At 61.1% G+C, this 12,447-nt stretch overlaps 1 protein-coding gene across 6 annotated transcripts; it reads right to left on the bottom strand.

Moving 5' to 3' along the window:
- Positions 1-2,409: 2,409 nt before the first annotated feature.
- Positions 2,410-12,441, bottom strand: ZNF335 (zinc finger protein 335). 6 transcript variants are annotated; one of them, XM_014943818.1, is made up of 27 exons: positions 12,108-12,441; positions 11,502-11,775; positions 10,997-11,074; positions 10,420-10,749; positions 10,147-10,281; positions 9,907-10,065; positions 9,531-9,789; positions 9,247-9,424; positions 9,051-9,163; positions 8,826-8,844; positions 8,502-8,618; positions 8,337-8,413; positions 8,071-8,231; positions 7,716-7,945; positions 7,527-7,635; positions 7,351-7,445; positions 6,915-7,201; positions 6,671-6,812; positions 6,210-6,599; positions 5,978-6,120; positions 5,479-5,618; positions 4,860-4,963; positions 4,649-4,726; positions 4,387-4,470; positions 3,995-4,060; positions 3,723-3,804; positions 2,410-3,192 (listed from the first exon to the last, which is right to left on the bottom strand). In XM_014943818.1, exons 1-27 carry the CDS (start codon positions 12,306-12,308, stop codon positions 3,074-3,076), a joined length of 4,170 nt encoding a protein of 1,389 aa, XP_014799304.1. In that variant the 5' UTR covers positions 12,309-12,441; the 3' UTR covers positions 2,410-3,073. The 6 variants fall into 6 exon arrangements, with proteins under 6 accessions (XP_014799304.1, XP_014799307.1, XP_014799305.1 ...); XM_014943821.1 differs by having other exon boundaries at positions 2,410-3,189; XM_014943819.1 differs by having other exon boundaries at positions 6,671-6,809.
- Between the last annotated feature and the right edge of the window lie 6 nt (positions 12,442-12,447).

The raw sequence follows: 12,447 nt of genomic DNA, 5'->3' as shown, positions 1-12,447 counted from the left end.
CCGCAGCCCCCCAGCTCTCGGCCCGGGCTCCCCTCACCCCGAGGAGCTGCCATGCTGCAGGGAGAGGAGCTGGGGAGCTGCTCCGGGGGGGTTTTATAGCTGCCGGGGTCCACGGTGACTGACAGCTGATTAGGGGGTATTAGCACCCACGGGAGCAGCAGCGGGGATCTGGGGCAGACCCCTCCCCGGGGAGTGTTGGGCAGGGACTGGCCACGAGCACCCTCCCTGCCTGCCACCAGCCAGGACGTGGCCAGGACTCACGCCAGGACTCCAGCCATCCCCCCCCGCTGGCCTCCTGACCCTGCCCAAGCCCCAGCACTCCCCACAAACCCCCCAGAGATGGGGTGCAACGGCACCGGGGGCTGGTGCATGGGGTCCATGTGAGCCCCATGGACACCTACAGCCACGGGAAGGCATCACGCACAAGGACACACCAGGGACAGCGTACACTCGGGGCCCTACTGCAGTGCCAAGAGCCATCCGTCCCCATCCTTGACCCCAGCCCTCACCCAGCCCCGGGGAAAGGGGTCAGCAGAGCCCCCTACACCACGGTGGGCCACGTCGGAGGGCTGGGGGATGGAGAACTTGTAGGTAGGATGTGGGCAGCGTGAGGTGCTGCCCCGGAGCCTCCTCCTCCTCCAAGGACCTCCTCCAGGTCCTTGGCCAAGCCTCAGTGCCTGCAGCTGGATTCCTTGGTGCAGAGGGGTGAAGGGGAAGGGGGTCCCACAGCTCTGGGGACCCTCTGCCTGGGTGGGGACCCTCTGCCTGGATGGGGACCCGTCCCTACAGGCTCTGGTGAAGGGGGGAGGGCGGGCAGGGCAGTGGTGGGCAGCTGGGAGAGGGGTCCCCGAGAGCCCCCGAGAGCCCCCGACCCCCCGAGCTGCCCGTCTCCTGCCGCTGCGTCTCCCCTGCTCAGACTGGGATTATCCCACAGGTTGTATCCGTCGTTAAATACCGACTAATAACGCTCTCAGGATATTAAATATGTAACAAACCCGCTTAGCGCTGGCCGGGGACGGGAAGGGGAAGGTCACCGGTGCTAACGAGCCCTGCTTCATCACCGGGCTCCCCGCAGGCCCCCGGTGACAGCAGGAGGTCCCAGGGCCAAGGTGCCAGCGCTGAGGGACCATGATTGTCCCACTGTGCCCCACGGCCAGAGCCCCAGCAGCCCCCCGAGCTCCCCGTGTGTAGTGTCCCGTAGCCCTGGTCCCATCCCTCCCAGCACCGTCCCCACCTCGGGCTGGTCCCGTGCTCTCAGCAGCCCCAGGCGTGGAAGCCACAGGGCAACCAGGAGCCCGTGCCACCAGCCAGGAGGGGACACCCAGGCCCAGCCCTGGCCACAGCCCCACAGCAGCCCCGTAACCTTGTCCCCACGGGACTCCTCCAGCCCTAATCAGTGACGCCGGCAGCGCCGCGGATCCGCTTTATTAGATAATGGGGCTGTAATCTAGGAAAGCGCCTGTGGATTGCGGCGGCCTCCAGCTGTGTCCGTCCCCCACGGCGGTGGCTAGCTGTGGCCCACCCCTCTCCAGCTGTGCCACGGGGAGGGCCACACACAACCACCCACACAGCAAACAGCTGGACAGTCAGCGAGCCGTGGCTGGGTGGGCACAGCCACCCATCGGCACGGACAGGTGAGGGCAACAGGACACGGCCAGGACAGAGCCACAACCCCTGGTGGCCAAAGCTGCTGGCCCAGGGGAGGTGTGGGGCCACTGACCCCCCCCCAGCTGGGCAATAAGGTGGACAGGGGATGAGCTGTGGGCTCCCTGGGGACAGTGGGGACCCCCTGCAGCCAGGGAGGGAGGGTGCCGCTGTCACTTTGGGCAGAGCACAGGCTCTTGTGGTCACAGCACAAGCCCCCCCGCTGTCCCTGAGCTGGACTGGGAGCCCAGCTGAAAGCCCGGTGGTCACATCCCACCAGTCCCACAGCCACAGGGCTCTGGCCTCAGGGAAGCTCCTGCTGAAGTTGGGTGGGTCCAGGCCTTTTTCTCCTCAGGGGATAATCAGTCTAATGCAAAAGCATCGAACTAAAACTCCGAGATTAGCTGTTATAATCACATGTAAATACTTCCAGACAATCCGCTCAGGGAGGGGCGGCGCGTGTAGTTTGGGACAGAGTTACACGGGATTTAGGCTGTTTACCACTCGATTAATTTCATGACTCCAGCCCCAAACCCACCCTTGTACCAGATGCCCGGGACTCAGCTTCCCACAAGTCAAGGTCACTCTGGCAGGAGGAAGCCGATAGCGCAGGGCGGGCACATCTGCCAGCGGCCACCTGCCAGGCTCGGGGACCCCTGTGTCCCCGTGGGACACGGTGGAGGAGGCAGCAGGAAGGCTGGGCTCGCCTGTCCCCGCTGGGCAGGGGCTGGTGCAGGACCACAGACCCTCCAGGCAAGCACAGGGGCAGGTTTCAATCCCTTTTTATTCATAAGCATAATCAAAGCTTGAGAATGTCAGAATCGAACCCCTCCCACAACCACCTACGAACCACCTCCAGAGTCCATCCCTCTTCAGAAGAAAAAATAAAACATCTTCCACCTCTGCTTCTTCCTACTCTGGGTTCCTCCGGTCCAAAGCCCTACTGCTGCCTGCCCGCAGGCTGGAGAAGCCAAGGGAGGGACGGGTGCCCTCACACCAGGACCGCAGGCCCCACGGCTGAGCGGTGGCAGCGCCGGGCTGCGGCTGCACGTCCCTCTCACACCGCGCAGCCGCCGCGCTCGGCCCCGCCGCTCTGCCCCTGGATCCTTGCGTGCCAGGCAGACCCCGATCCCAGTTTGGCCCACACAGACATGATTCAGGAAAAGGGATTTCACACCATCAAGTGCAACAGGCAAAGAGACCGGCCACAGGAGAGCGCTGCCACCGCTCAGCCCGCCCTCGGCTGCGGAGCGAGCAGTCTCTGCCTGTGCCGGGGAGGATGCGCAGGACCCGCACGCCGTGGCACGTTCAGGCACGTCCCTCGTAGCCCCGAAGCAATAAGGCAACTGCTGGCTGAGGAGGCTCCTGCCCGGTGTGGCTGTCCCGCTCCGTAGGGGTGTCCCGGCGCTGGCCGGGCCCGGCCCCGGTGCTACTCGGCCAGCGTGATGACGTCGTAGTGGATCCCCTGCTGCAGCTGCTGGATCTGCTCGGCCGTGGCCTCGGCCGTGAACACTCCCTGCGCCTGCGCCATCGCAGCATCGGCCACTGCTGCAAAGAGAGGGGGGTCAGTGTCTCCTCCTGCCCGAGGCGGCTGCCCAGGGCCCCCCTCCACGTTTCTCCACCTGCCTCCAAGAGAATGGCCAGGTGTGTGTGGGCACAAGGGCCACCGTGCCTCACGTGGGGCTCCATGAGGTAGCCCGGCTCCGGTTAACACACGGCAGGGTGTCTCCACCCTGTGGAAGCTGCTGCACCTCCCAGCACACATCTCCATCTCCAGGGGACAGGAGCTGGTACCGTTCCAGAACTGACACGCTGAGACCACCAAAGATGTCCCCTCAGACACCAAGGCTGGCCACGGCCCAGGATTACTGGGACACAGGCAGCAAGGTGGCAATCTGGCCTCGCCTGTCACCCCGGCCAGCTACAGCCACCGAGCAGCTTCTGCAGGCACAGAGGGGCTGAGACCACAGCAGGTCTCGGTGGCTGCTACAGGGCACCATCACAAACTGCCCGGCCAAGAACAGGTATCCCAAGACCCAGAGGGAGGTGGGACTGTCAGAGCTCAGCCCTGGTCCTACCTGAGACTGCTGAGTGTGCAGCGGCTTCCAGCTGCGCCTGGGTGACAAGCTGCTGCTCAGGTGAGACAGGCATGTACTGGATCTGCAGGGAGGAGAGAACAGGGGAGACCAGGAGTGGGGAAGGATCCTCCTGGAGTGCCATTCTGGCCACCAGTGGCCAGCAAGTCACAACCCATGTGCATCATCTATTTCACATCCCTCCCTCTCCAGCCCTGCTCAGAGCCCATCTCAGGGCAGACCTCCCAGCTCCAGCCACGGTGCTGGCCCCTCACCTGCGGCTCCTGGAGGAACTGGCTGCCCTGCTCGTATTGGATGTGGGTGATCTGACCATCCTGTACCTGGGGACAAGAGCCACAGTGAGGTTTCATTAGGGCTACTGGGCGTCCCTGCCACAGGGAGCAGGAAAAGGCCCAGCCCCACACGTGGAACCCTCATGAGCCCCATCCACCACGCAAAGGTAGCACAGCCTGAAGCTTACCTGGATGTGATGTCCCTCTGGGACAACAACATACTCATGGGGAAGTAAGTGCTGTACACCATCCTGGGCTATGATGTACTGAACCTGCAAACACAGGGATTCAGACCCAAACAGGGAGCAGGAAAAGGCCCAGCCCCACACATGAGCCCCATCCACCATGCAAAGGTAGCACAGCCTGAAGCTTACCTGGATGTGATGTCCCTCTGGGACAACAACATACTCATGGGGAAGTAAGTGCTGTACACCATCCTGGGCTATGATGTACTGAACCTGCAAACACAGGGATTCAGACCCAAAAAAGATCACCACTGCCCACCCTCCACACAAGGCTGGTTCTTGTCTGTCTTCTGTGCCTGTTTCCACCTCACCTCTCCCCACCACCCCCAGCTCTCCCCATTCCAGCTGCACAGAATCTTCTGGTTCCTGGGATGTCCACACTCCCCCTCACCTGGTTGTCAGAGGTCACTAAGTGCTGTACTGTCTGTCCATCCGCAGTTGTGATCTCCTGGATGTACGTAGCCTCCTCCTGCAGATCAGAGAGAGCCCAGCGCCGTCAGCGGGGGTGGGCCTGACCACAAGCCCTCTGAGGAGGGAACCCACAGAGCTCATGGGGAGCAGCCACACGGCGTGGCAGGACGAGACCGATGGCCCTGACTCACCTGGCTCGTGACGCTCTGCTCCTGCGCGACGATGATGTGCTCCTGCCCCAGGGCCTGCTGCAGCCGCTCGGGAGCCAGCACGGCCTGGCCAGACTGCAGGGCCGCTGGAGTGAGGAGACAGTCAGTGTGGACACTGCCAGGGCTGCTGGCCCCACTCCCCAGTGCCCCTGCCAGGTGCCCACCCCAACGAGGAGCACAGGACAGCCTCTTAGCTCTGCTCACAGAAGGTCAGAAGCTGAACCAAACTCTCCCAACATGAAACTAGAGGTCACTGTGGGCAAAACACAGCCTCCACACCAGACCACGCTTCCCGTTGGAACCATGAGCTGCTCCCAGCACCACCACTCCCACAGCGCACGCATCTATTGGGAGCTGCCTGGAGGAAATGCTGGATGCCCAGTTCTGCACTGGATTCCCCAGTGCCTCACCAGGGGAGCTCTCTGCACCCAGCCCCTTCGTCTTTGCACCCACCGAGTCCTGCCATCGCTGACAATCCTAACCTTCTGCAGGATCTCCTGGCCCTAACCCATCTCAGCCCATACGTTGGGTGAATCCCCCACCTGCGGTTCCGGACACAGGAAACCCGTAGGTCACCCCTGGTCACAGGGACACATCTTACTCTGCAGGGTGGCCAGCGTGTCCTCGTCGCTGTTGAGTATGATGGTCTGCTGGGCAGCAGCTGCAGGAGCCCCCGGTCTCTTCCCCTCTGAGCTGTGCAAACGCTGCATGTGGAATTTGAGGTGCCCATTCCGGTTGAACCTACGGGAGGAACGAGAGCGAAGTGGAGTGTGCCATGGGCAGCACAGGGCCTCTGTGCCCTCTGCAGAGACCCAGGCCATGGGCACCACGAACACATCCTACGACATGGCCTGTCCCAACTCCCAAAATGCCTTCATCACCCCAAATGCTGAACCCCTGCATACAGAAGTTCCTTGGAGATGAAGCTGGCTCCATCTGCAGCAGGAACCGTTCTCAAAGCAGAGTCCCCTCTAACAGGGACTGCTCCCAGGGGTAGGGTGAGGGCAGCCAGCTCTTCGCCAATATCCTATCTCCTCTTAGGCCTTGGAGAGCTCTTGGAGATCTCTTGAAGCAGCAACAAACTAGCAATGTTCACTCACCTCTGTCCACAGATCTGGCAGGCAAAGGGCTTCTCATTGGTGTGCGTCAGCATGTGCCTGCGCAGGTCCTTTTTGTTCTTGGAGGCAAAGCTGCAGTGGGTGCACTTGTGTGGCCGAAGGCTGGCATGCTGGACCATGTGGCTCTGGGGACAGAAAGACAAATGCAGGGTCAGAAAGTCCCTGTTTCTCCAAATCTCTTGTGTCCAGGACTGCTCTGTGCCAGGGAACCTACCCGAACCTCCGGCCAGAGGGTTGCAGTGAACGGACAGTCAGGACACTTGAAGGTGCTGGGCCCAATGTGGGCTCTCTTGTGACTCTCCATTTCTGCTCTCCCTGTGAACATGGCTGTGCAAATCTTGCATGAAAACTTTTTGGCTGTGGAAATCTTGCACGAGAGCTTCTTGGCTGTGGAAACCTTGCACGAGAGCTTCTTGGCCACGCCTTGAAGCGCAGGCCACTTGACCTTTGGGGATGAGATTTCCTGCCCCTCGGATGCTGGGGATAAAGACGAGTCCTTCTGGAGCTGCCTGGTGACACACTGCACCAGGGGCCACTTGACGCCGGCGGGCTGTGCCTCCTGGCCCTCCGCAGGCGAGGGAAAGGCAGCGTCCCCGCTGAGGGGCTGAGAGAGAAACACCCAGTCACACCTGCTCACACTGCTGCCCGAGACGGGGAGGAAGCTCAGCTCCTTACCTCAATGTGATGGAACTGGCTCCCTGGGACGCCGGATGACATGATATAGTGATTGTTATGGTCCTTCAGAGCCTCCTCTGTCATCACAGCTTCGCTCACCACGACTGCATGGGAGGTCTCCGCAGAGCTCTCCTCCTCACTGCTGGAACAGACAGGGTCAGGGAGGATCTGCCCCGCCCTCACCACTAAAACCTCCTCATTTGAGGTCAGAGATGCTCCTCCCCACTCCTCCCATACAGCTGACCTGTACAGTGTGCCCGGAGCCTGAATCTCCTCACTGATGGGTGTGATGATGCTGTACTCTGTCGTCCCGCCAAAGGGGATGGTGATCTGCTGCAGCTCTGAGCCACCCAGGGTTGCCTCTTCATAAGCCTCCTGCACCAATGTCTCCCCAGCCTCTGCCATGTGCAGTGTCACCAACTTCTGCTGCTGCTGTTGCTCCTCAGAGTCCATCCCTGTCCCCTCCTCCTGTGCCTGCGGCTCACTGGGGGCCTGTGCTTCTCCTGAATCACCCGGCTTCACCACTGCCACCTGCAGCGGGGGAACAGCAGCTCAGCTGGAGGAAAGCAAGGCTCTTGCAAGACACCCCCTGAAGCAGAACAGCCCTGGGCACTGTGGAAGGCTGGGAAGCTCCCACCACCACCCCCCAGCAGGCACAGCCCTGTCTCAACCCTCCTCACCTGCAGCGAGCCCGTGGCCAACTCTCGCTGAGTGCTCATGTTCAGCAGGAGATCCAGGGCTGTCTGCGTGGCCAGTTCTGCTGATCCAGCCACATCTGTTGGGGTGAGGAGAACGTGAGGCACGCACTCACCCACCTCCTCCCCATCCTCGCCCCCTTCTCTGGGAGCTCACTTGCCTTGTTCGTAAATGATGGTGGCCCCTCCCAGGGAATCCTGTGAGAGGATGGTGGGCTCTGCTCCTGGGACGGCCTGGACCGCGTGGTAAGTGACGGGGCCAAGAGATGCCTGCGTGAGAGAGAGCACTGACAGCATGGCCGGGGCCAGTGAGCAGCAGGAGGAGCTGGGACATGGGCAACGGCACTCACCGGTGGACTGGCCTCTGGCTCAGCCGGGGCCTGCACCTGGCTGTGCTGCTGCTTCAGCTCCTCGATCTGCTGCAAGGTGAAGAAGGGGCGGCGGCGGCACGGCGGCTCCTCGGGGTGCCTCTGTGCCCACTCCTCGAAGGAGTCGGGGTGGCGGCAGTGCACGTGGAGGCGCAGGTTCTTCTTGTGCTTGGTGGTGAAGTGACAGAACTCGCAAGCAAACGGCTTCCCTCCTGTGGGACACGGGAGGTGGGAGTCAAGCAGGGGGTCCCCAAAGGACGGCAGGGAGAGCAGACAGGCTCTGATCGCCTCCTGGAGAAGTGGGGGTGTGGAACATCAGGGCAGTGGTTCCTCTCACCCGTGTGCTTGACAGCCATGTGCGAGACCAGGAAATCCTCCCGGAAGGTGGAGTACTTGCAGAAGCTGCACTTGTAGGGCTTGTCGTTCATATGTGACAGCTGGTGGTTCAGCAGGACCTTTTTGTCCTCGCAGACGTAGTCACAGAACTCACACTTGAACCTGCCAGGACAATGCCACCTGTCACACAGGCAGCAGGGACCTTCTGCCCTCCCCTCTGAGGGGACACGGGCTCTACCAGGGGCACGCCTGGTGCCAGGTTCCTACCTGCGGTTGGCAATGGCCTGGATGTGCGTCAGGAGGTGCATCTTGAAGGTGTAGCGCTTCTTAAAGGACTTCCCGCACTGCAGGGGAGCAAAGAAAAGCAGCGTTCACCTCCCGTCCAGCCTCACTCGCTGCCAGCCCTTCCCCAGGCCACGTCCCCAGCCTCACCTTGTCACACATGTGTGGCTTCTCAGTGCTGTGTGTCTTCATGTGCTGCGTAAGCCTCTTCTGCATGGGGTAGATACGGTTGCATACGGGGCACGGGAAGGAGTTCAGCTTTGGGGGCTGGAGGGAGAGCACAAAGATGAGCCCACCTGGCAGGGGCTCACCAGTTTCCTTACCCTCTCCCCACTGCAGGACCTGGGCTGCCTTTCCTCAGGTGATCCAGAAACACTGCCTTCAAGGAGGCACCAAGAATTTGTGGAAGGCCCAGACATGCCTCTTCCCACATAACAGTGCTGAGAGACAAGCCATCAGGCTACTCAAACTCACCGGATCAGCTCTCTTCTTCCTGAAAAAGAAAGAAAAAAAACCCCTTGCGTCAGCCACATCCCAAGTCTGAGCTCCCTTGTAACCAGACACCAAAACTACCCGTTTTGGAAAGGGCCAGAGGTGAGGAGAAGGGGCAGCTGTGGCTGCCCTCCCAGGGCAGGAGGAACAGTGTTAGTGCCGTTCAGCCAAGCTGCAAGACAGTTTCCAGGACTGCACTTCCCTTACCTGTCCCGGCTGTGCACGGTGGAGTGCCGGATGACGTCCTTCTTGTACACGCTGGTGTAATTGCACTCCTCACACTTGTAGGGTTTGCTGCCCACGTGGTTGAACATGTGTTCCTGCGAGAAGCAGAACGGAGGCCGTGAGACCTGGGGCTACCAGCCACCCTCGTGGGCACCGGAGCAGGACAGATGGTGCTCACCTTGAGGGAGGACCAGCGCCGGGAGCGGTAGCTGCACTGGAGACACTTGAAGAGCTGCGGGTCGTTGGCCTCGTGTGAGTTGACGTGGAAACGCAGATCATCGTGGGTGAGGAAACGGGAGCCGCAGATCCGACACAGGTAGGGCCTCATCAGGGGCTTGGGGGATTTGTAGTAGTACCTGAGGGAACAGGAGCAGGGCTCAGAGCTGTGGGGGCAAAGAGGGGCTGGACCGGCCCTGGGCAAAGGCCAGAGGGCCCAGCGCCGGCTCGACACACACCCCTCACCTGCGCCCCATGTACTTGCGGTATTTCTTGCCCAGGAAGCGGCGGGAGGGCCGCCCTCGCCTCCTGGGGATGAGGTCTGCCTCCTCGGGGCCAGTGTTGGAGGAAGGGTCCTTGTTCTCCGAGTCAGACTGGCTGATACTGGGCTCCGCCAGGCTCTCACTGGTCCCGTTCTCCAGGCCAGAGGAACTGGCTGCTTCGGAGTTCTGCAGCTCATGGCTGGGTGTGCTTTGGGATGTCACCAAGGGCTCCACCTCCCCTCCTGCTCGACAGAACACAGCACAGCTCCCTCACACACTGTCCCTGTGGGCTCCCGGGAGCTCATGTACCGCTCCCTGCTCCAGCCCAGCACGGGGCCGCTGCCTCCCGCTTCCCTCACCTTCAGGCACATCCTGGGGCATGTCCTCCATACGAGGAAACTTGCGGGGTCTCCCTGGGCGTCGACGTGGCCTCTCCTCGCTGGATGTGGGGACAGTGCGGCTGTACTTGGGCTGTCGCCCACGGGGCTCATCCTCAGCTGGGTTATAGTCACTGTCCTCTGCAGGTAAGAGGCCCAAAACATCAGAGAGAGACTGGGAAAAGACTAAGCTACGTAAGATGTGAGGAGGATGAGTCCTACCTTCAGGGTCATCAATAGCACCAGCATCCATGATATCGTCATCTTCTTCTTCTTCTTGGACCTCCTCTTCTGCAGTCTTCGGAGCCGATCCCCCCTTTCGTGGACGTCCTTTCTTTAAAGCCAGAGCTGAACCCACTGCACAGACAACAGAATGAAAACTCTTTACCAGACTTACACTCAGGTCCTTACACTCACACTCCTCCCCGTTTCTTCCCTGGCAAGAGCAGAGCCCGACTGCAGTGAGATAAACTTCCCCCAGCCCTTAGCACACACCTGGCTGGAAGTGTCGCTCTTTCATGTGGTTAATTAGCGTTTTTTTGGAGACACTCTTGTACTGACACATCTTGCACTTAAACTGCTGCACCACCACCACCTCCATCATCTCTTCCAGGGTCTCCATGTCCGGCTGGTCCAGTTCCTCCCCACTATCCGCCTCTCGGGCCTGATCTGGCTGTGCGGGAAGCTCCAGCACTTCCAACTGCTCGGAAGGGTCTGAAGGGCCGGGCTGGTCAAGGCATGTGGAGGTAGGTCCATCAGCAACAGCTTCTATCGCCAAGCTATTGGCCAGAGCAGAGGTGGCCATCTGGGACACCATGGGGGCACCTGAAACACCAAAACCAGCTCAGCCAAGGAGAAGACCTTCACCTGCATGCAGACTGCACCCACACCTGGGGCACAGGGCTGAACATGAGCTCAGTAACAAGCTCCCAAGAGTCAGCACATCCACAGGGACTTTGGTACAGGTGTTGGGGCCGATGGAACTTGGATAGCCACTCCAGGCCCCACTCTTACTGAACTGACTCAAGAGGCAGAGACAGCCACCACCAGACACCCCACGGCACACCCTTACCATCATCGGGGCCTTGCAGAATGAGGTACTGGGTAGTCTCTGCCCCACCATCCTCGGCACTGGTCACGGCGATGCAGCCTGGGAGGAAGAGGACAGCAGAGTGTTAACTGCCAGACACAGGGGCTGTAGAGTCACTGGGACTAACTGGGGGCTCTCCCAGATTCAGTCACAAGCAGGAAGGGGTGAGGAAGGTCCAGCTCCAGGGATGGAGCCTGCCCTGGGCTATTGGCATTGTAGCTGAAGGAGCAGCCAGACAGAGGGAGGGCTGTCCAGCAGCCACGAGCTTCCCCTCAAACCCTCCAGCTACTGCAGCAAGGCAAGAAGAGAAACCCCCGTGGATCAAGGTGCACACTTAGGCATGTACGTATTTCCCCCTCCATCTCCCAAGGTCTGGCACAGTGATACCTCCCTTCCCCAGCCCCCCGAGCCAATTGCACATGGAGCACTCCAGAGGGAGAGCAGGCAGGTCTGCTGGACACACGAGTAACAGGGAGCACACACTCACTCTGGATGATGTCAGGCCCAATTGTGGACTCGATGATTTTGTCGATGGCAGAACCCAGGTCCGAGGAAGTGGATGCGGTGGAGTCTGACACGATTGTGGCTCCATCAGTGATGACACTGGAGTGGACCAGGACTTGTGGGGACTCTGACACCATGATGGACTGGCTCACGGTGGAGACACTGGAGACCAAGGTGGACTGGGCAATGGAGGATGAATCCGGCAGGTAAATCCGGGGAATGGCATCTGTGCTGGAGCTGCTCTCCGACACCTCTTCCTGGTGGAATAAAGAAGCCAGAAGAGCTTTGATGAGAGACCTTTGCCAGGTCAGGCCCTCATGTATGCAAACAACACGAGTGTGTCACTGCAGAACTGCTAGAAAAGGCATCAGAGCAACTCCTTTGGCATTGCCAAGCACCCTGGACTGCTGCTCTTGCTACCAAGGAGAGTTCTCCTCAAATGGGCAAGCAGACACCCAACTGGAGTAGCACAGTTGGCTCCTAAGCTCAGTTTGCCAGAAACATCTACAGAAACTCTCATGAACCAGAACCGCGGCGACTCCCCCTTCCCCAAGCCGACTGCCGCCCCCTCTTCCCCGCCAGCTCCTACCAAGGAGACCCCGCTGCTGTCGGAGCTCTGGCCCACGCCGGAGTCATCGGCTCGGGAGAGGGGGCCGGGGGCGGAGGCGGCGTCGCTGCTGTCCGCTGACACGGCCTCCGAGGTCCCGACGCCCAGGCCGCTCTCGGAGGGCTCCTCCCGCGCCGCCTGCGGGGCCGCGTCGCTGCTGCTCTCCACCGCATTCTCCTCCATGCCCGCCCTGCCGGGGCCGCCTAGGCTCGACCTGAAGTGGAGGGGGGGAGGCCGCCGCCGTCAGGGCCGCAGCCCGCCGCCCACTCCCCGCCGCCCCCGGCCGCCGCAAGGGTCCCGGGCCGGGGGCCCCGGCCGCCCC

Source organism: Calidris pugnax, unplaced genomic scaffold, assembly GCF_001431845.1.
Source record: "Calidris pugnax isolate Ruff unplaced genomic scaffold, ASM143184v1 scaffold118, whole genome shotgun sequence".
Lineage (NCBI taxonomy): Eukaryota > Metazoa > Chordata > Aves > Charadriiformes > Scolopacidae > Calidris > Calidris pugnax.
This window is presented reverse-complemented; position numbering and strand designations above follow the sequence as displayed.